General features: G+C 45.3%; 1 protein-coding gene across 8 annotated transcripts in view; it reads right to left on the reverse strand.

Moving 5' to 3' along the window:
- Window positions 1-24,313, reverse strand: part of fndc3a (fibronectin type III domain containing 3A) — a 333,055-nt gene that overhangs the window by 98,087 nt on the left and 210,655 nt on the right. For 7 of the 8 annotated variants that reach the window (XM_038802625.1, XM_038802621.1, XM_038802626.1 and 4 more), the window contains 3 exons: window positions 9,906-9,965; window positions 5,393-5,531; window positions 4,624-4,677 (listed from right to left, as the gene is read on the reverse strand). In XM_038802625.1, the coding sequence (XP_038658553.1) occupies window positions 4,624-4,677; window positions 5,393-5,531; window positions 9,906-9,965 (253 nt within the window). The remainder of the gene's footprint in view (window positions 1-4,623; window positions 4,678-5,392; window positions 5,532-9,905; window positions 9,966-24,313) is intronic. The other variant, XM_038802629.1, reaches the window with a different exon arrangement.

Raw genomic sequence — 24,313 nt, forward strand, 5'->3', positions numbered from 1 at the left:
AGTGTAACATTTATTACCATCTAATCTGCAGGTAACAACCTCCTGAAGAAAAGCAGCGTTACAAAATTACAACCAAAGCATCCTCAATTTCCTCACCTATTTCTGTTAATGTCCTAAGTGAATCATGTCTATGATTGGACACTTAATCCCATAATTTTACCCATTACAATGTTTTGGTTTATATCATGTACCATAATCTCCATGCCTATTTTCAAGAATTTATCCAACTTAACCCCTATGTCATTGAGCCAGGTGTTTTGATACGATAGTCAAAACCTTTTATATTTTTAATGGAAAAGTTAATTGAGAACTGTTACACGTTAGAACAAACTATATAACATGCTCTGTAACAAACATCCAAACATTACATAATGCCCAGCTGTGAATATGATGCAGGTCAAAGAAACCTGGCAATATTTATGCTTTGTACCATATTCATGGTTAAGTGGAGAAATGTTAAAATGCACATCTTCTTGATTTTATCACCTTGAATTCACAATTGTTGGCAGCAAATACTAATGAGAAATATCACGAATACATGCTGACCAAACATGAAGTTATATCTAAAATAGTATCTAGAGTGCAGGAGGCGAAGAGGTAATTCCTGTTTGCACAATAAAACCATCTTTCAGGTAGTTGCATTCTCCGGACTCCAAGGGTTGAATTATGAGGAGCGATCACACAAACAAAGGTTGTATTCCCTGGAATTTTGAAGATTAATGGGTAATTTGATCCAAGATTTTAATATTAAGGAGGACTCAAGGACATGCCTAAATATCAGAAACAGACCCTTTGGAAAGGAAATCAGGAAAGAAACTGTGGTAGAAGATGAAAACTCTGTTCCCCTAATGACAGTTAATGCAAGATCAATTGTTAATATTAAATCCGAGGTTGACAGATTTCAGTTACTCAAAAGTATCAGGGATATGGGGCAAGGGGAGATGTCTGGAGTTATACACTGCTGGTAAGTATTATCTCATTGAATGGTGGAATAGGCTAAATGGTCTTGTTACGATTTTCAAAGTTTTGCCTAAAAAGGGCATAACAAGTAAAATGCCACTGTGCACTGAATCCTGATGCTGTGCATTGAAAGAGAACACTGCTGGAGGCTTAAAGCCAGACCTTCAAAAGATCTAGAAAAGATGTAAATAAATATAATTGTTCTCAGTATCTATTATCCTCAATTCAAACTTTAATGTATTTTAATACTCATACTGAAGGGGAAAGAAAATGTTGCAGGAATGGTAAATCAGGCAGTTTTGCTGCCATGTTTGTATAAACCAAAGTAGCATTTGACTTTCAAGAACTCCAAGTTCCTGGTTTAAATTACTAATTACATTCAATGTGAATAAATGTTCATCTGTTGAGATTTGTTGCTCGTTGAGAATATATTTCTACACATTTAGTTGGTATATTCTATTGTATTATATTGCACATGACCAAAAATATGTTGGAGATCTGACTTTAAAAGAACGAAGCATATGACACAAAGTAACTTTTAGTTCACTCTGAATTCAGATGGAAGACTTGCATCATGATTCAATTCTAATTGGCATCATAGCCATAGGCATGATAGGTTGGTGGTGGGCAGAATTTGTTAATACTTAAAACACATTTTGAAAGACTAATTAACTTATTGTAGACTTAGTTTGTTACCTCCTATGTATTGTAGAAGTATATTTTTCTGCACTTCACAATACTAACATTTATAATTAAATACATCAATCATTTTAGGGAGACAAACTGACCATATGTACCAACTAACTATTGATACAAGATTATGTTTAATCTATTAAAACAATGGCTGTAGGTAGGATAAATTGATAATTCTAGGGATTACAACTCTGCAAGGGCAGATCATCAAACCTACAATTTTGAGATTATTGGGTATAAGGTCCATTGTTGTGAAAGCATTAAGAGAAGGAAAATAATTAATGAAATAGCTGAAACAATGATATGACAGATTATGTTAATTGCTTCCCATAATAGAGAGCAGGCGGTTCCATCATTACTTTTGGACAAATAAAATGAGTGGAAAAAATAATCTATATCTATATCATGGATGATTGTGACATTAACTATCAAAGTGCATGATTAATAAATACCAATTGTCTACAAGTGTGTCTACTACAGTACAACCATCACAATTTGAATGTGGTAATAGCATTAGACAGGAAATCATAATTGCATGTGATAAAGGAACACCTGTGATTACGGGTGATTTATAGATTAGGTGACTCACATTGGTCACAGAACAATAGAGGAATTATTTCTGGAGTGTATAGGGGATGGTTTTCTCAACCAGTACGTTGAGGAACCAAGAAGGGAACAGGTCATCTTGGACTTGATATTGTGCAATAAGAAATGATTAGTTGGCAATTTAGTTGTGAGAGAACCCTTGGGGATTAGTGACCCCTTGAGGTTGAATTCCATATCAAGGTGAATAGTGAGGCAGTTGATTCTGAGACCAAGGTCCTGAACCTCAATAAAGGTAACTATGATGGTGAGGCATCAGCTGGCTATGATGGACTGGGAAACATTACTGAAAGGAAGGACAGTAGACAGTGGACAGGTAATGGCAGGAGAAGAAACGAATAGGTGAACACCAAAAGTTGTTTATTCCTATTTGGTGCAAGAGTAGAAACGTAACTATGGCCAAACCAAGGCTTACAAGGGAAATTAGAGATAATATTGGATTCAAAGAAGAGGCATACAAATTAGCAAAAAAAAAGCAGTAGACCAGAGGATTGGAAACAGTTTAAAATTCAGCAAAGGCAGACCAAGGGATTGATTAAGAAGGGGAAAATACAACTTGAAAGTAAACTAGCGGTAAATATAAAAACTGACTGTAAAAGTTTCTACAGGTAAGTCAAGAGACAAAGATTGATAAAAACTAATATAGGCCCCTCATAGTCAGAAACGGGGGAATTCATAACAGGGAACAAAGAAATGACTGAGGAACTAAATTTCATACTTTGCTTCTGTCTTCACAAAGTAAGAATGAATAATGTACCGGAAGTTCTGAGAAACACAAGTTTTAGTGAGGAGCTGAAGGAAATTAGTATCAGTAAAGAAATCGTTTGGGGGAAATTAATGGGATTGAAGGTGGACAAATCTCCAGGGCCTGGTAATCTTCATCCCAGAGTATTTAAGGAAGTGGCCCTAGAAATAGTGGGCCTCTTTGGCCTCTGGAATGGTTCCTACAGTTTGGAGGGTAGCGAATGCAACTCTGCTAATCAAAAAGGGAGGTAGAGAGAAAATAGGGAACTATAGACCAGTGAGCCCAATGTTGATGGTAGGGAAGTTGCTGGAGTCCATTATCAAGGATTTCACAGCACAGCATTTGGAAAGCAGTGGTATAATCAGACAAAGTCAGTATGGATTTACGAAAGGAAAATCTTGCTTGAAAAATCTACTAGAATTCTTTAAAGTTGTAACCAGTAGAGTTGACCACAGATGGATGTTTTTTTTTAACCATAGAATTTACAGTGCAGAAGGGGGCCATTCGGCCCATCGAGTCTGCACCGGCTCTTGGAAAGAGTACCCTACCCAAGGTCAACACCTCCACCCTATCCCCATAACCCAGTAACCCCACCCAACACTAAGGGCAATTTTGGACACTAAGGGCAATTTATCATGGCCAATCCACCTAACCTGCACATCTTTGGACTTTGGGAGGAAACCGGAGCACCCGGAGGAAACCCATGCACATACGGGGAGGATGTGCAGACTCCGCACAGACAGTGACCCAAGCCGGAATCGAACCTGGGACCCTGGAGCTGTGAAGCAATTGTGCTATCCACAATGCTACTGTGCTGCCCCACGGATGTGGTTTATTTAGACTATCAGAAGGCTATCGACAAGATCTCACATCGCAGATTAATATGTAAAGTTAAAGCACATTAGATGACGGATAGTGCCTTGAGATGGATAAAAAGCTGGTTTACAGACAGGAAGCAAAAACGTGGAATAAATGGATATTTTTCTGATTGATTCAAGGAATTGGAGCTAAAGGAATCAAGGGATATGGGAGGAAGACGGATCAGGGTATTGAATCTGATGATCAGCCACGATCATAATTAATGGTGGAGCAGGCTCGAAGGGCCGAATGGCATCCTTCTGTTTCTATTTTCTATGATAATCATAGCACCAACCCAATTTAAGCTAATTATCCAGTTAGAATGAACTACAGCCTGTGACTCAGTACCCACATGATGCTGAACTCTACAGACCAGAACAGCTCTAGGTTCAATTCCTGATAGTTACAAAGTTATCTGGGATAACAGTGGTAATGATAAGAATTTCAAGGCTGGGGCAGGAAAAGTTGGCTAGAGCATCCACCTGGAATCAGTATCCAGTGACCATTACTGCACGTGTGGATGTTGGGTGAGGACACTGAAAAATATAGGCAAAGTAACGGAGGGCTGTCCCTGATCTATACTGCAATATGAATGATTTTTTTCAGGAACAGAAAGGAGGAGAAAAAAAATTGGGAGAAAACACGAGTATAGGAAACATGAGTATTCAAAATATTATGGAGCGTAGCTGTATATCAGAATACTGATAATAATATTGTAATACTGTAGGGTTTCTACATGTCAATTTAGAGCAAAGTTCACTTACCTCATCGTATTCCAGATTATAGCTGGTGACTTTGGAACCATTGTCACATGCAGCCTACAAAAGTTAAAGCAATATTACAGTCAAAGCTTCCCCCGGCAGCAGGTTATATCAATAAAACAATCCGCAATAGCTGGCCATAGCTGAAACCAAGCACATAGCTATGTAATTAGCTTACAGTACAAAGGAACACAACTAAGAGGAAGATACAATACATTAATGGTCAAAAAATTAGCTTAATTTCATAATAGATGTATAAAATTTGAACTGTATTTGGTGCTTTGTGCTATCAATTAAAGATGGAACTGCTTCACAAAGCCTGATACTTTGCAAGAGGAAGATGGGAGATATTGCGCAGAATAGCTCAACAATGAGATGCCTACTGTGCGCAGAGTTTGAAGATGTGGAAAACTTACAGAAATTAAATTATCAGACAATCCAGGATTCCGATTGACGAGTTGTTCACAGCCTTTTATAATAGCAAAAATGAAAATAAATAACAGTGTAGCTGATGGTGAATACTGAAGCTGCTAAGAATGGTAAATGTAGAAGTAGGTGGTTACAGATTGTAGATTTATCCAACTTGGCAAATGAGCTATAGGTTGAAGATGCAGGCAAGAAAGGGAAGGAGACTGATGGTTTCACTGCAGTCATATAAAACACAAGAGTGGACAAACAAAACTTCATAAAACTAAGCAGATACCAACATATTTATAACAAGTAGCTTCGGGGGAAATTGAACAGTGATTCTGGACTGAAGTATTTGTCTCACCTTCCACTGTAAGCTTAAAGAATGCTTGGTCTTGTTTATTATTCTAGGTGGCATTGGTGTGTCTGGTTCACTGCACAGTGTTGTAAAACTCTCTGATTCCGATGGGCTCCCTCTTATTAGGTTACACACTGCTTGCACCCTTTAGCAGACAAAATGGTTTTATTAAGCTACAGTAATTAAAAAGGTTAACAATACCCAACAAAAGTTAGTGGTTAGTTTTATAAAGTTGAATATTCCTATTTAGAAAATAGCATCCTATCAACTAGAGTTACATTTGTATGTAGCAGGCAGTCTTCTATTCTTCACAAACATGCAGCAATTTACAATTAATTACAATTTAATGTAGTGAAATCTCCCAAGATGCTTTATGGGAGTTAGGGAGCCTGGGGGAATTCAAACACCAAACACGGAATGGAAGAGTTAGGGAAGGAAACTGAAGGGAAGATTAAAAGTGTACTCTTGATGAAGCAAGTTTAGAGACAAAGTAGGCAGAAATGTTTTCAGAGAGAGCAGGACAGATATAGTCAAACACTGTGCCACCGATGGTGCAGCAGAGGGAGATTGGTTTAAGTGGGGGATAGTGGAAACACGCAAAAAGCAGACTGAAGAGTGCAAGCTGAGTGAAATGTTTGATGAGGTTCCAGAGGCAGAGTACAACAAGAATTAAATGCATAGAACAAGGGGGAAAAGGAGCTGGTAAAGCATAGCATAAATGGTAGTTATGGGTGAGCAGTAATGAAGATGGAACAAGATATGAACAAATACATTTACAGACCAGACCTCCTAAATCACATATTAAAGAGGACGCGGTACTGAAACAACTAAGTCGCAAAACAGCAACAATGTTTTACCATCATAGATTAGCAAGCATGATCTTGTTTAAAGAGAATCAGAGTTTGAAACTTCAAGTTGGCACTGAGCTCAACCATTTTTGCTAACCCACCAGATACACCTATTGAAATTAAAATGCCAATAAGTCCAATAACAGGCATTATGAATTCCAAACGTACATCATCAGTGAGCAGGTGCTGGAAACTACATCTTCCAGCATGCCCCAGGAGCTTCCACAGATGTGCAGACCAGAGGTCGGCAGTGCACGTACATTGTTCTTCAGGCCGAGGAGGGACCCAGTATGCCTGCATTCAAGGAAAATGGCAGTTCCAATGTACCAGAAGTTTGGGACCATAATCGATGAAGAGTTAAAGGCAGAGGAGAGGGAGAGGTCCCACAACAGGAGTCAGGGAAATCCTAGTAAAGAGAAAGAGAGGGAGGAGCAGAGATAGAGGCTCCAAGCAGAAAAAGGGCTGTAGTTGGCAAACTTTAAGTAATGTAGGCTCAGGAGAAGCCTATAAGATGTAAAGAGGCAGCTGAAAATTGGACTCTTTTCTGTGGGCAGTTGGGGTTACAGGACTATTCTGCATCAATATCATTCTGTCTGTGCAGCTGAACAGCTTAAATTATGCGTGCGAGTTAGTCCTGGAGTGCAGACTCAGGAATCTGGGGGGGGGGGGGGGGGGGGGGGGTTTAAGAGTCTCAGGAATCAAGATCCTGTGAGGCAGTCTGTCATTGAGGCCATCTGGTTGGAGCAGCTTTGAGAGAATTCCAAGGCAAGATCTTCGAAGGTGAAGAATGGAATCCGTCATTAGAGAGACAGAGTTCCAACAAGATTGGTTGACTCACAGTGTTACTGACATGTGGATGAATTGCTGAGAAATCCATCGACCTGTCTTGGTCGCATTTGGCATTCACCACGTAGGTTAATGTGTTCGACCACAGTTTGTCTGTTAATTCACATGTGTCATATGGACCCTAAATATTGAACTATAAGAAAGATATTGTGAATTTTGTTATCTTTCTGAGTTTGTATAGTGAAGTTTATTTTTGTTTGTTCAAAACCTATAAAGCTTGTGGCTTCATGCTCTTAGCAACTATCTTGAATCTCAAACTTTGTCTACTTTAAACAAAACATTATTGGTCTCTAATCGGATCTTACCAGAAATGTGAATGCATGTGGTGGGGGGGTGGGGGGGGTTCTGGTCCAGGATCTTAACACAGGTTAATTTAAGTATTTCACAACTGCAGAACTCTTGCAAGTGTCCATGTTCTAGTGAGATTCCTCTACTTTCAACTTACTCATCAACTGGGACTTATTGTCGTAAGAGGGGCAATAAAGCGGCTCGTAGTTGCCCCAGCAAGAGCCCTTTTGAAAATACTTGTTCTAAACAGTCAGGTTTTGGCACAAGTGCTGTAACCATTATATAGAGTTACTCTCAAACAAAACCATATCAAAAATATTTTATCAGCAAAATAAGAGAATCCCGAAAGCAAGATGACAGTGACTTCCCCTAATACCAAGGGAGCATTTGAATGCATCAAGAAAGAGCCCGTGCAACACTGATGTCAATCGGGCTCAAAATGGAACTCTCCAGGGGCTTGAATCATAGCCAGTGCAAAGGAAGATGGTTGGGCTTGTTGGAGAGCAATGAGCACAGCCCCTGGACATTGCAGCAGGAATTCTCCAGGGCAGAGTTCTAGGCCCAAACATTTCGGGAGACTCATTCATGACCATCCTCCATCAAAAGGTCAGAAGTGCAGATGTTGGTGTTGATGGTTGCAGTGTTCAGCTCTATTTACAATTAAGGGGGCTGGTTTAGCACAGCTGCTAAACAGCTGGCTTGTAATGCAGAACAATGCCAGCAGCGCGGGTTCAATTCCCGTACTGGCCTCCCCGAACAAGCGCCGAAATGTTGCGACTAGGGGCTTTTCACAGTAACTTCATTGAAGCCTACTTGTGACGATAAGCGATTATTATTATTATTAAGTAGTCTATGTCACATGCAGCAAGACCTGGACAACATCTAGAAACATTAGTGCCACACAATTGCTCGGCAATGACCGTCGCTAATGAGCTTCCCATGATATTCAACAGCATTCTATTGCTGGGGACACTGGAATTATCACTGACCAGAAACACTGGCTTTAAGGTCAGAATCAAAGTTGGATACTATGCAGAGAGTGGTTCGCTGTCTGGCTTCCCAGTGCCTCCCCAGCACCTATAAGGCACAAGTTAGGAATGTGACAGAATATTTTCCATTTGCCTGGGTGCTTATAGGAGCAAGCAGCTTGACACCATCTAGGAGCTCGATTGGGACACCATCTAGGAGCTCGATTGGGACCCCATCTTCTCCTTCCACCACTGGTGAACCATGGGTTGCAGAATGTACTGTCTACGGGATGTGCTGCAGCAAACTGCCACGGTTTCTTTGACCTTCCAAATCTGCAATCTCTACCATTTAGAAGGACAAGGGAAACAGGCACATGAGATCACTACAACCTCCAAGACACGCCATCCCGACCTGAACTTGCATCATTATTTCTTTAATACTTCAGAAATGCAGAGTTCAAATCCCACAACGGCAGTTTCGCTAATTTAAATTTAATTAATTAACAAATCTTGAATTGGGCAGGACGGTAGCACAAGAGGATAGCACTATGGCTTCACAGCGCCAGGGTCCCAGGTTCGATTCCCTGCTGGGTCACTGTCTGTGCGGAGTCTGCACGTTCTCCCCGTGTCTGCGTGGGTTTCCTCCCACAGTCCAAAGACATGCAGGTTAGGTGAATTGGCCATGATAAATTTGCCCTTAGTGACCAAAAATGATAGGAGGGGCTATTGGGTTACGGGGATAGGGTGGAAGTGAGGGTTTAAGTGGGTCAGTGCAGACTCGATGGGCCGAATGGCCTCCTTCTGCGCTGTATGTTCTATGTTCTATTCTCAGAAATCATAATGAAACTACAAGATTGTTGCAAAAATCCATTTGGTTCATTAATGTCCTGCAGGGAAGAAAATCTGCTGTGCTTACTTGGTCTGGACTACATGTGACTCCAGACACACAGCAAAGTGGTTGACTCTTAGCTACTTTCTTCAATGGCCTAGTCAGCCATTCAGTTGTAACAAATTGATACAGAAAAGACAAAATCAATTGTTGTAAATAGTTTGGAATAGATGACTACCCTCACCATGACAAATTCACTTAAAATGTTAAGATGCTTTATTCAGAATTACTTTATTTTAAAATTGTAATTTTCAGCTCTTCCCAATAGCTGAGCTCGATTAATTAGCATGTGGTAGAGATGTTCAGTCGTAAGATTCCAGCTTCTATTATCAGTCTGTGTTGAGTTGATCTTAACTAGAGCAGCACTAGCGGCATTACGTGCAACTAATAGTCCTGGTTAGGGGAGGATAAAATTTGCACATGAGAACCAAGAACTGGATCTGATGTCCACACTCAAATACTCTGCCAACATACCGCCAAGATACACACAGAAGGAATGTGAGTGAAAACTGGAGGTCATTTGGCATCCATGCAATCATGTTCCAATTAAGAGGTTAATGCTTACGCTCTTTCCTGAAGATTCAGAATTTCGGTGGAGAGAACTGGAAATCAGGGATGGAACCATATTTATGACATTTTATCAACCGATCACTGAAAATCTCTCCTTATTAATTACCAACCTGGCCTGAAAATCTGTAGCTGGCTTTAAGTCCTGCAATGTGATGCTCACATTTTTTCCTCTACAAAAAAACAAATGCACATAGATTAAATCAATTAAATTATTTAGCTGGCTATCAAATTCTGCAAATAAAATATAAGCATTCATTGTGTGAAATAAAAATAATTTAAATGTTAGTTAGCAGGACTGAAAATTAATTTAGAGTAAAACAAACATTGAAAGGGAAATAGAAAATTATTTTGAGACAATTTTAATTTGGATATTATTTGCTCATATAATACAAATTTCACTGCTACTTTCCAACACAATCACAGGCAAATCCTATTCTCCTGCAATTGTACCAGCTGGGGCGTAACAGAAATTTGTAAACAAATGGTTTTGCATAATTTCTTAATTCAGCACTTCATTGAAGTGGCAATTATAAACTATATTGTGATGTTTATCAAAATTACTTTGTTCTGATTAGCATTGAATGTTGCATTGGTGTGTGTGTTAGGTTAACTAGCAGCAGTATACACAGATTATGCTGCTGCCTGCTGTGGCCCTTAAAGTACAGATATATGGGGCGCGATTCTCCACTGCCCACGACGGGTCGGAGAATAGCGGGAGGGTGTCCCTGACATTTTTCACGCCCTCCCGTTCTTCTCCCCCCCACGGCCGCCCCACGACATGAATCGCTGCTCGCCGTTTTTTATGGCGAACAGCGATTCTCCCCAGGCCGATGGGCCGAGTTCCCAGGCCTTTACGGCCATTTTTACGGCAGCAAACACACCTGCTTGCTGCCGTCGTAAAAACGGCCGCAACATGCCTGTTCTGGAAATCCAGGGCCCCGATTGGCACCGTAGTACCACGGCCGTGCCAAGGGGGGGCATGGGCCAGTTACGGACGCATTCTTTCTCCCTCCACCGCCCCGCAGGATCAGTCCGCGGGGCGGCCGAGGGAGATGACGGCCCCGCGCATGCGCGGGTTGGAGCCATCCAATCCGCGCATGCGCGGCTGACATCATCGTGCGCGTCAGCCGGCGTGACGCTTGGCGCGCGGACTTAGCGACGGTCGCTAAGGCCGCGATGCCGTGCTTCACGGGGCCGCGCTGCTAGCCCCGCCCCGGGCATCTAGCGCCCGTTTTTACGACGGCTGCAAGAAGGTGTATTTGCTGCCGTGAAAAAACTGATGTAAAGGCCCGGCCTCTCGGCCGCGGCCGTCGCGGGGTGGGGGGGGGGGGGGAAGAGAGAATAGCGGGAGGGCGTGAAAAATGTCGGGAGGCCCTCCCGCTATTCTCCCAACCGGCGTGGGGGCGGAGAATCGTGCCCATGGCTGATAAGTGAATAGTGTAGATGGGCTTTAGAGTGGTTTCACAGGTCGGCGCAACATCGAGGGCCGAAGGGCCTGTACTGCGCTGTAATGTTCTATGTTCTATATGTTGAATAATTACTTTGAATCAGTATATACAGTGGACAAATAGGATAGCATGTTGGACCTCCTAAAGAAACTGAAATTGAACCAACAGAGTTAACGCAATGTGGAAAGAGGTTTGCTGGTGATAAAAAAAATTTGGGGGGGGGGGGGGGGGGGGGGCGGCATTGCAAGAAGTGTAGGTGCTTATAAGCAAATATGGCACCATCTAGGTTCGGCCTAAAATGGATAGACTACAGTACTTTCTAAATGGTGAGAAGTTAGAAATAGAAGAGATTCAGGTTAATAAGTCATTCAAATGTAATGGACTGGTAAAGAAAGTAATCAAAAAAGTGACATACTGGCAATTTTAGCTAGAGTATGAGGATAAAAGAGGGTGGACATCATGCTTCAGTTATATGAAGTTATAGTTAGTTGCAGAAAATACGGAAGTATGGGATTCAGGGTGATTTTGCAGTTTGGATCAGAAATTGGCTCGCTGTAAGAAGATATGGTTGGTGGTTGATGGGAAATGTTCAGCCTGGAGTTCAGCTACTGGTGGTGTACCACTGTTTTGGGGACACTGCAGTTTGTTATTTTCATAAACGACTTGGAGGAGGGCGTAGAAGGATGGGTGAGTAAATTTGCGGATGGCACTAAAATCAGTGGAGTTGTGGACAGTGCGGAAGGATGTTGCAGGTTACAGAGGGACGTAGATAAGCTGCAGAGCTGAGAAGTGGCAAATGGAGTTTAATTCAGAAAAGTGTGAGGAGATTCATTTTGGAAGGAGTAACAGGAATACAGAGTACTGGACTAAATAATGGTAAGATTCTTGGTAGGGTGGATGAGCAGAGAGATCTCGGTGTCCATGTACATAGATCCCTGAAAGTTGCCACCCAGGTTGATAGGGTTGTTCAGAAGGCGTACGGTGCGTTAGCTTTTATTGGTAGAGGGATTGAGTTTCGGAGCTATGAGGTCATGTTGCAGCTGTACAAAACTCTGGTGCGGCTGCATTTGGAGTATTGAGTGCAGTTCTGGTCGCCGCATTATAGGAAGGATGTGGAAGCACTGGAAAAGGTGCAGAGGAGATTTACCAGGATGTTGCCTGGTATGGAGGGAAGATCTTATGAGGAAAGGCTGAGGGACCTGAGGCTGTTTTCATTCGAGAGAAGAGCATTAAGAGGTGACTTAATTGAGGCATACAAGATGATCAGAGAATTAGATAGGGTGGACAGTGAGAGCCTTTATCCTCGGATGGTGATGTCTAGCACGAGGGGACATAGCTTTAAATTGAGGGGAGATAGCTTTAAATTGAGGGGAGATAGATATTGGACAGATGTCAGAGGTAGGTTCTTTACTCAGAGAGTAGTAGTGGCGTGGAATGCCCTGCCTGCAACAGTAGTGAACTCACCAACATTAAGGGCATTTAAATGGTCATTGGATAAACATATGGATGATAATGGAATAGTGTAGATGGGCTTTAGATTGGTTTCACAGGTCGGCACACCATCGAGGGCCGAAGGACCTGTACTGCGCTGTAATGTTCTATTATTCTATTGTTAAAGCCCATCTCCCCTCTAACCAGCTCCCTGCAAGACAAAGTTGCCTTCAGCCATCTAAACAGCCCCTCATTACACATAGCACTACCTATATTTATACAACTCAGCACAACAAATCGCCGCCACAGTACTTCTCTAAGGCTTCAGTGTCTTTTAATTCGCCTCCAGCCTCTTCGTCTGGTGTTTCAAAGTAGAAGTCCCGTTCCTCATGTGTGACCAACAGGCGGGCTGGGTACAGCATCCCAAACTTCACCCCCTTCTTCAAGAGGGCAGTTTTTGCCCGATTAAACCCAGCTTGCCTCTTGGCCAGATCTGCGCCCAGGTCCTGATAAATGTGCAGTTCTCAGTTCTCCCATCTGCTGCTCCTTCCTTCTTGACTCACCGCAGAATGTATTTCATGTCCAGGAAACGGTGAAAGCGTACCACCATGGCTCTCGGAGGCCCATTCGCTTGTGGCTTCTTCGCGAGGGCCCTATGCGCTCTATCCACTTCCAGGAGCCGAGGGAACGCCTCAGCCGCCATCAACTTCCCCAGCATGTCCGTCACATAAGTCCTTACATCCGACAATTCTAAGATTCTGCCTCCTAGACCTGTTGTCCAGATCCTCCAGCTTCTCCTGCATTATTTTCTGGTGGTCGCTCATCATCTCCACCTTGGTTTCCAGCACGGTTATGTATTCCTCGTACTCACACACCTTTTTCTCCACCTCCTGGATCGCTCGTCCGTGGGTCTCGTGATTCTGCACCACCTGATCAATCGAAGCCTTAATCAGGTCCAGCGTGTCCTTCTTAAGCTTGGCCAAGCAATCTTCGAAGAACTTCACCAGCTGCTCCGTTAACCACTGTGCCATCTCCCCACGGCCCTGCATCTCTGCCATGCTTTCCCGCGTTACCAGCTCTGCTTGCGTCTCCCTTATAGGACTTTGCCTTCTCACACGGCCACTTCTGGTCTAATTCTTCATACACCGGAGGGGGATTTCTCCTTACTCTCTCACTCTTCACCGATTTATCCCATAAAATCCAGAAAAACCCAGGGAAAAAGCTCCAAAAGTCCGTCACAGGCGGGAGCAATCAAATGTGCAACCTACTCCTCCATGGCCGCCACTGGAAGCCTAGATTATTATTTTTAACTTGATTTGAATTACTATTTTTAAATTTGACTTAAATAACTATTTTGGGTTGATTTAAATTACTATGTTTAAGTTGATTTAAATAACTATTTTAATTTCAATTAAATAACTATTTTTAATTTGTTGTCAGATCTAGAGGGATAAATACTCAGTTTAAGAAAACAAAGAATCTAATTAAATAGTATACGGGGATTGGATTGAATCTGACACAAAAACATTTTTCTAAAGTTTAATTTAAAGGAATAAATCATGGCAGAACAGCTCCAAGGCATGGTTTCCTCCTCTTGCTCCATGTGGCAGGCTGGGGACAGTTCCAGTCCCCGGGGTCAGCATGTGCGCAGAAAGTGTCTCCAGTTACAGCTCCTGGAAGCTCGAGTGGATAGCACGTATAGAGAGGTGGTCACGTCCCAGGCTCAGACTCCGCAGGCAGGAAGGTGACCAACAGACACAGCAAGAGATCAAGGCAGGTAGTGCAGGAATCTCCTGTGGCCATTCCCCTGCAGAACAGATATACCATTTTGGATACTGTTGAGGGGAATGGCCTCTCAGGGGAAAACAGCAACAGCCAAACTCGTGGCACCACGGTTGGTTCTGCTTCAGAGGGGAGGGATAATAAGTGTGACAGTGCAATAAATAGAGGGTATTCAATTGTAAGGGGAATAGACAGGCGTTTCTGTGGCCGCAAATGAGTCTACAGGATGGTATGTTGCCTCCCTGGTGCAAGGGTCAAGGATGTCTCGGATCGGGTACAGGACATTCTGGAGGGGGAGGGTGAACAGCCGGTGGTCGCGGTACACATGGTACAAACGACAGAGGTAAAAAACGGGATGAGGTCCTAAAAGCAGAATACAGGGAGCTAGGAAGGAAGTTAAGAAATCGGACCTCAAAGGTAGTGATCTCAGGATTACTTACCGGTGCCACGTGCTAGTCAGAGGAGACATGACAGGATATATAGGATGAATACATGGCTGAAGAGATGGTGTCAGGGGGAGGGTTTCAGATTCCTGGGGCATTGGGACTGGTTCTGGGGGAGGTGGGACCTGTACAAACTGGACGGGTTACACCTGGGCAGGACTGGAACTGATGTCCGACAGTGGCTATTTACTAGAGCGGTTGGGGAGGGTTTAAACTAATATGCCAAAAGGATGAGAAGGGAACCTTTGCAAGAGTCAGAAAAAGAGGGAACAATGACAAAAGCAAATGGTAGAAAAGTGAATCAGAGAAGTGATAGGTGGAGAAACCAAGGACAAAATGCAAACAGGGCAGTTGAGAAAAATATTGGGAGCAAGACAAGCATTGTGAAAAAGACAAACTGAAAGGCTCTGTACCTTAATGTACGGAGCATTTGCAACAAAGTGGATGAACTAATCGCGCAGTTAGATATCAATGGGTATGCTATACCCATTGAGACATACGGAGGCATGGCTGCAGGGTGAACAGGGATGGGAACTGAATGTCCCAGGGTTCTCAGTATTTTGGAAGGACAGACATAAAAAAAAGGTGGTGGCGTGGCACTGCTGGTTAAAGAGGAAATTAACACAATAGTGAGAAAGTATATCAGCTCTGACAATGTGGAATCTGTGTGGGTAGAGTTGAGAAATACCAAGGGACAAAAAACATTAGTGCCTGTCATATATAGACCACCAAACTGCACTGGTGAGGTTGGGAATGGCATTGAACAAGAAATTAGAGATGCATGTAACAAGGGAATATCGATGATCATGGGTGATTTTAATCTTCACATAGATTGGGCAAATCAAATCAGCCACAATGATGTAGTGGAGCAAATCCTGGAGTATATACGGGATGGTTTTCTTGACCAATATGCGGAGGAACCAACGAGAGAGCAGGCCATCTTAGACTGGGTACTGTGTAACGAGAAGGGAATCATTGCCAATCTGGCTGAACAAGACCCCTTGGGGATGAGCGACCATAACATGAAAGAATTTTGTATCAAGATAGAGAGTGAAATAGTTGATACGGAATCTAGGGTGTTAAATCTTAATAAAGGAAACTATGAGGATATGAGGTGTGAGTTGGCCTTGATAGATTGGGGGGAATTACTTAAAGGGATGACAGTGGATAGACAGTGGCAAACATTGGAAACAAGGAACGCATGAAGAAACTACAGCAACTGTTCATTCCTGTCTGGCACAGAAGCAAAGGGGGTAAGAGGACAAATCCATGGCTCACAAAGAAAATAAGAAATAGTATCCGGTAGAAGCATACAGATTGTCCAAGAAAAATAATAGGTCTGATGATTGGGAACAGTTTAGAATTCAGCAAAGAATGATGAGGGGATTGATTAAGAAGGGGAAAGTAGAGTACTAAAGGAAGCTTGAAGGAAACAAAGGCTGACACTCAGAGTTTTGACAGATATGTGAAGAGAAAGAGATTGGTAAAGGGAAATGTAGGCCCCCTACAGCCAGGAACAGGGGAATGCATAATAAGGGACAAAGAAATGGCTGAGCAATTGAATCCATACTTTGGTTCTGTCTTCACAAATGAGGACACAAATCAGATACCAGAAATGTTGGAGAATGAAAGGTGTAATGAGAGGGAAGAACTGAGGGAGATCAACTTTAGAAGAGAAATAGTTCTGGGAAAACTGATGGGATTGAAGGCGGATAATCCCCACAGCCTGGGAATCTGCATCCCAGAGTGTTTAAGGAGGTGGCTCTGGAAATAGTGGATGCACTGGTGGTCATCTTCCGGGATTCTATACACTCTGGAATTGTCCCTGCAGATTGGAGGGTAGTCCACGTCACTCCAATATTCAAAAAGGGAGGTGGAGAGAAAGCAGGGAATTATAGACCAGTAAGCCTAACATCGGTAGTGGGGAAAATACTTGAATCCATTATTTCATAGAATTTACAGTGCAGAAGGAGGCCATTCGGCCCATCGAGTCTGCACCGGCTCTTGGAAAGAGCACCCTACCCAAGGTCAACACCTCCACCCTATCCCCATAATCCAGTAACCCCACCCAACACTAAGGGCAATTTTGGACACTAAGGGCAATTTAGCATGGCCAATCACATCTTTGGACTGTGGGAGGAAACCGGAGCACCCGGAGGAAACCCACGCAGACACGGGGAGGACGTGCAGACTCCGCACAGACAGTGACCCAAGCCGGAATCGAACCTGGGACCCTGGAGCTGTGAAGCAATTGTGCTATCCACAATGCTACCGTGCTGCCCTTATTATCAAGGACTTTATAGCGGAACATTTAGAAAGCAGTGGCAGGAACAGTCAGAGTCAGCATGGATATATGAAGGAAAAATCATGCATGACAAATCTGTTGGAATTCTTTGAAGAGGTAACCAGTACAGTCGACAAGGGGTGCCAGTCGATGTGGTATATTTGGACTTTCAGAAGGTATTTGACAAAGTCCCGCATAAGAGATTATTGTGCAAATTTAAAGTGCATGGGATTGGAGGAAATGTATTGAGGTAGATAGAAAACTGGTTGGCAGAGAGGAAACAAAGAGTAGGGATGGATGGGTCCTTGTCAAATTGGCAGTCAGTATCCAGTGGGGTACCACAGGGATCGGTGCTGGGAACCCAGCTATTCACAATATATATTCATGATTTGGATGAGGAAACAAAATGTAACACCTCAAAGCTTGCAGATGATACCAAATTAGGTGGGAGGGTGAATTGTGACGAGGATGCAGGGATCCTACAGCAAGATCTGGACAGGTTGGGCGAATGGGCAAACCAATGGCAGATGCAGTATAATTTGGATAAGTGTGAGATTATTCATTTTGGAAGCAAAAACAGGAAGGCAGATTACTACCTGAATGGTTGTAAATTTGGAGAGGGCAGCACGGTAGCACTAGTGGATAGCAGTGTGGCGTCACAGCACCAGGGTTCAAGGTTCGATTCCCCCTGGGTCACTGTCTGTGCAGAGTCTGCACGTTCTCCCTGTGTTTGCGTGGGTGTCCTCCGGGTACTCCGGTTTCCTCCCACAGACCAAAGACGTGCAGGTTAGGTGGACTGGCCATGATAAATTGCCCTTAGTGACCAAAAAGGTTCGGAGTGGTTATTGGATTACAGGGATAGGGTGGAAGTGAGGGCTTAAGTGGGTCGGTGCAAACTTGATGGGCCAAATGGCCTCCTTCTGTTTCTATGTTCTAATATGTTCTTCTGCACTGTATGTTCTATGTGCAGCGGTACCTGGGTGTCCTTGTGCACCATTCGCTGAAGGTAAGCATGCAGGTGTAGCCGGCGGTAAAGGAGGCTAATGGTATATTGGCCTTCATTGCAAGAAGTTTCGAGTATAGAAGCAGGGATGTGTTGCTGCAATTGTACAGGCCTTGGTGAGGCCACACTTGGAGTATTGTGTGCAGTTTTGGTCTCCTTCTCTGAGGAAGCATGTTCTTGCTCTCGAGCGAGTGTAGCGAAGGTTTACCAGACTGATTCCAGGGATGGCGGGACTGTCAGATGAGGAGAGATTGACTAGGTTGGGATTGTTCTTGCTGGAGTTCAGAAGAATGAGGGGGGATCTCATAGAGACTTTTAAAATTCTAACAGGACCAGACAGGGTAGATGCAGGAAAGATGTTACCAATGATGGGTGTGTCCAGAACCAGGGGTCACAGTCTGAGGATTCAGGGTAAACCATTGCGGGCAGAGATAAGGAGACATTTCTTCACACAAAGAGTAGTGAGCCTGTGGAATTCATTACCACATGAAGTAGTTGACGCTAAAACTTTGAATATATTCAAGAGGCGGCTGGATATCGCACTTGGAGAGAATGGGATCAAAGGCTTTGGGGAGAAAGCAGGATTAGGCTATTGAGTTGGATGATCAGCCACGATCGTGATGAATGGCGGAGCCGGCTCGAAGGGCCAAAAGGCCTCCTCCTGCTCCTATCTTCTATGTATCTATGTAACTTGGGGAAAATGAATGGCAGGGTAGGTGCCATGGCACCATGCAGCACTCACCTACTGTTACCTCAGGATAGCATCATCCATGCTCCCAACACTACCATTCCACCAATGCTCCTTCTTTTGCCTGTCAGAAAGTCAGCACAGAGTGCTCCTGTCGAAGATAGGCCCAGACATACTCACGGATCATCCTTCAGCCCCACCCAGTGAAAGTAAGTGACCTTCAACCAGATATTGGGTGGTTTCTGCTGTGTAGGAACACTAGAACAGACACTGACACCTGAAAGTCACAGCAAGAAGTCTTACAACACTAGGTCCAACAGGATGGTTTCGAATCACTAGCTTTTGGAGCATAGCTCCTTCCTCAGGTCAATGATTTACCTGAGGAAGGAGCTGCGCTCCAAAAGCTAGTGATTCGAAACAAACCCGATGGACTTTGACCTCGTGTTGTCAGACTTCTTCCTGTGCCCACCCCAGTCCGATGCCGTATCTGCACATCACCCGAAAGTCAGGGACTGAAGGAATGCACAAGTAATTTGTTGAATTATGCATGGAATATTAGATGGTCTGTTGGATAAACTTGGTTTGGAATACTTGTTTTGCGGTAGCTATTATTTCAACATTGTAGTTGAGAGTACACTGTGATGATCTGGAGCAGAGGGATATGACCCTTTTACAATGGGGATATTGGGTTGCCTTTAGTTGAACTGTAGTCAAATGAAGTTATCACACAGCGTGGCCGGAAAAGTGATGTGTTGATTCTCCTTCCTTCCATCTTTTTCTCCTTTTCCTCTATCTGCTCTTCTTCTTCCTGCTCCTACATCTAAGTTGCTTGCCATCTGTGTGGTAAGTGCTGTGCGTCCATGTGATGATTGTTATCAGTAGCTGATATAATGGTACCTTACCTTTAATGCATTGGAACTTTAAGACCGGGCTTGGAACCCTGGGGGACTCTGCCTCTGGCTCCGCCTCCAGGAAACGGTATATAGGTTAAGGCTCACTCAGGCAACATGTGATGAGCACACTTCTCGGCTGCTGTACAGTTCTCAGATGATTAAAGCCTTTGAATCATCTATCTTCTCTCCTGTGTTGTAATTGAGGGTATCTCAATTTAATCATCTGACACATCAAGATGGACAGCGCTCTAAAGCCGGAGAAACGCAACCTGGACGCTCGGTCTCCGGAAGCCCCGGAAAGTTTTAAATATTGGCTGCGGTGTTTTGAGGACTATATTGACTCCTCAGCGACTGATGTCGACGGCGCTCGCAAGCTGCGTTTACTATATGCTCGGGTGGGCCACCGACTCTCCTCCGCGATCGAGAATGCTGCAAATTACGAAGCTTGGGTCGAGATACTCACGAAACGCTTCGTGAAGCCGATTAATGAGGTACATGCCAGGCATTTGCTCTCAACCTGCAGCCAGCGTTCCGGGGAAACTCTGGATGAGTACGTGGAGAGACTCACTGTACTTGCGAGGAACTGCAACCATAAAGCAGTGACGGCAGAAACCCACATGAACTTGCATATTCGCGATGCCTTTGTGTCCGGTATCAGGTCCTCGTACATCCGGCAGTGGCTCCTAGGAGATGGGGTAAAGGATCTGCAAGGCACGGTAACGCTTGCCTCTTCCCTAGAAACGGCCCACCGTAACCTCTGTGGACCTTGCAAACCCCTCTCGATCCCCTCCAGACCCGGCCACGCTACAGGCCTGCGCCGCGCGGCGATCCGCTCACTCCGGGGGTTCCCCATGCTATTTCTGTGGGCAAGGTAAGCACCCACGGCAACGTTGCCCGGCCCGCTCCGCGATCTGCAACGACTGCGGGAAGAAAGGGCACTTCGCTAAGGTCTGCCTGGCTGGCCCCAAACAAAATCCTCACCAGGCCCAGAAATCAAGCTCCGGGGCTCCAAACAAAATCCTCACCAGGCCCAGAAATCAAGCTTCCGGGCTCACAGGCTCCGCAACTCGGCCGCGCGGTGGCTGGACACGCCCACTTCCGACACGTCATCGACCTCGTGCGAGTCATGGGAGCGGCCATCTTGGAACCCCGAAACGTGCGACTGACGACGGTGGCCATTTTGTGACTCCAGGCGGCCATTTTGTGAGTCCAACTTAACCGAGCACTGACTACCCGCAACTAGCAGTGATCACGCTCGATCAATCGCGGCCGAAACACCTGCGTAACTCGATGATGCGGGTGCGAATCAACGGCCACGACACTCCCTGCCTATTCGACTCCGGGAGCACGGAGAGCTTTCTCCACCCAGACATGGTAAGACGCTGCTCCCTGCGCACCCTTCCCGCCTCCCAAACTATCGCCCTCGCCTCTGGGTCCCATTCGGTTCAAATCACGGGGTATTGCGTCGCTGACCTCGCAATTCAAGGCGCTGAATACACACGTTTTAAACTTTACATCTTTCCTCAACTCTGCTGCTCGGTCTGGACTTTCAGTGCAGCCACCGGAGCCTGACACTGAAGTTCGGCAGACTCCTCCCCCCACTCACGGTATGCAGCCTGGCGACACTCAAAGTTGTGCCACCCCCCCTCTTCGCGAACCTCACTCCCGACGGTAAGCCCGTCGCCACCAGGAGTCGCCGGTACATTACCCAAGACATGACTTTTATCAAGTCAGAGGTTCAGCAGCTACTAAAAGAGGGGGTCATAGAGGCCAGCAACAGCCCTTGGAGGGCTCAAGTATTGGTAGTCCGCTCCGGGGAAAAGCAACGAATGGTAGTGGATTATAGCCAGACCATAAACCGCTTTACGCAACTCGATGTTTACCCACTTCCCCGCATAGCAGAAATGGTGACTCACATCGGCCAGTATCGGGTATTCTCCACGGTCGACCTAAACTCGGCCTATCATCAACTCTCTATCCGCCCAGAGGACCACCCCTACACGGCTTTTGAAGCAGCCGGTTGGCTGTTTCATTCCCCTTACTCAGGGTCCCTTTTGGTGTCACAAACGGAGTCTCCGTTTTCCAGAGGGCAATGGATCAAATGGTGGACCAGTACGGCTTATGGGCTACCTTCGCGTACTTGGACAACGTCACCATCTGCGGCCATGACCAGCAGGACCACGACGCAAACCTGAGGAAGTTCCTCCAGACTGCCCGGGCCCTCAACCTCACGTACAACAAAGAGAAATGCGTGTTCCACACAACCTGGCTAGCCATCCTCGGCTACGTCGTGGAAAACGGGGTCCTAGGCCCAGACCCCGCACCCCCACCCACCCCCCTCCCCAAAAGACCTCGGAGCCCGCCTGTGCCGCCAATCAGGTAGGTGGTTTAATCCACGCTGGTGGGAGAGGCTTGTCAGCGGCAGGACTTCGGCCCATCGCGGGCCGGAGTATCGCTACGGGGGGCCCGCCAACTGCCGCTGACTGGCAGGGAGCGATTCTCGCCCCCGCCGAGTTTCGAGGGGGCAGAGAATTCGGGACACGGCGGGGGCGGGATTGACGCCGGTTCCGGGCGATTCCGCCCCAGCTCATTGCAGAATTAGATTGCTGTGGTGCCGTGGTGAGTAAGCTAGTATAGAATGACTCAGCAGTCCACACTACTGCAGGCATAAGCTAATAATTAAACATAATAAAATAGAGAGATTCTTAATGAATAAATGAATAACCTCTAATGTAAATTTCCCTTAACACGGACTGAGATAACCTCAATCACGACACAGGAGAGAAGATAGATGATTCAAAGGCTTTAATCATCTGAGAACTGTACAGCAGCCGAGAAGTGTACTCATCACATGTTGCCTGAGTGAGCCTTATCTTGTATACCGTTTCCTGGGGGCGGAGCCAGTGGCGGAGTCCCCCAGGGTTCCAAGCCCGGTCTTAAAGGGCCAATGCATTAAAGGTAAGGTACCATTATATCAGCTACTGATATAATGGGTGGTTTGACCGTCCGTGCTGACTTTCTCTGCTCCGGTGGTGGTGCCATGGATACGGTCGGTATTGATGGTGGTATATCCGGGAGCACGGTTGACTGAGCCTTTGCCCGCCTTGGAGCGGGGGGGGGGGGTATCCGGGATGACTAGGGTGATCGGTGCCGGCGACGGCTGGGGGGGGGGGCAGGGGGTGCTATGGGGGGGCGCTGTCGGCGGTCGGTGCAGGGAGGGGAGCGTCGGTAGGATGTCGGTGGGGATAGCGTCGGGGTCGGTGGGCGAGCCAGCGGGGTCGGTGGGAGAGCCCGCGGGTGCCAGGTCGTGCAGGGAGACAGTGTCCTGCCTGCCGTCGGGGTGCTCAACGTAGGCGTGTTGAGGGTTTGCGTGTAGCTGTTGGACCCTCTCGACTACGGGATCGGATTTATGGCTCCTCATGTGCCTCCGGAGTAGAACTGGTACACTGAGGGAGAATTCAGAATGTCCAAATTTCCTAACAAGCACGTCTTTCGGGATTGTGGGAGGAATCTGGAGCACCCGGAGGGAACCCACGCAGAAACTGGGAAGATGTGCAGACTCCACACGGACAGCGTATCCCTTTCTTTTCTGCCTCTGTTCCGTCTCCATCTCATGCTGATGTGAAAATGTTAATACAGCTCCAATACACATGCTTGGGAACAAGGGACCTGACCAGACCTATGCAGTGCATCCGAGTCTTTCTCCACATGCAGCATTGCCGATTTCACCAACCATTGAGCACTTTTTTCAGCAACTGTAGAGATTAAACACAGACTGGGTGACCACATTGCAGAACACCTTTGGTCCATCCGCAAGCAAGACTCAGACCTGCCTGCTGTTTGCCATTTCAACTCACCATCCTGTTCTCATGCCCTCATGTCTGTCCTTGGCCTGCCGCAATGTTCCAGTGAAGCCCAGCATAAACTGGATGAGCAGCACCTCATCTTCCGACTAGACACATTATAGCCTTCTGGACTTAACATCAAGTTCAACTACTTCAGGCTGTGAACTCTCTCCTCCACCTTCGCCCCATTTTTATTTCTATAAATTTAATTTAACTTCTTCCATTTATCCCTCACCATCGTCTCTCCCACCCCACTACAGCCATCTGCTTCCTGTTTTGGGTTCTCCTTTGACACACAGCTGATTTGATTTGATTGGATTTATTGTCACATGTACCGAATTACAGTGAAAAGTATTTTTCTGCGGCCGAGGGAATGTACACAGTACGTACATAGTAGGCAAAAGAATAATCATTGACAAATGGTGCATCGAAAAACAGTGATTGGTTACAGTGCAAAACAAGGGGCCAAACAAAGCAAATACATGAGCAAGTGCAGCACAGGGCATTGTGAATAGTGTTCTTACAGGGAACAGATCAGTCCGATTGGGAGTCGTTGAGGAGTCTAGTAACTGTGGGGAATAAGCTGTTCCTATGTCTGGATGTGTGGGTCTTCAGACTTCTGTACCTTCTGCCTGATGGAAGAAGGCAATGCCTGGGTGGGAGAGGTCTCTGATAATGCTGTCGGCCTTCCTGAGGCAGCG

This window comes from Scyliorhinus canicula, chromosome 7 (genome assembly GCF_902713615.1).
Source record: "Scyliorhinus canicula chromosome 7, sScyCan1.1, whole genome shotgun sequence".
Taxonomy (NCBI): Eukaryota; Metazoa; Chordata; class Chondrichthyes; order Carcharhiniformes; family Scyliorhinidae; genus Scyliorhinus; species Scyliorhinus canicula.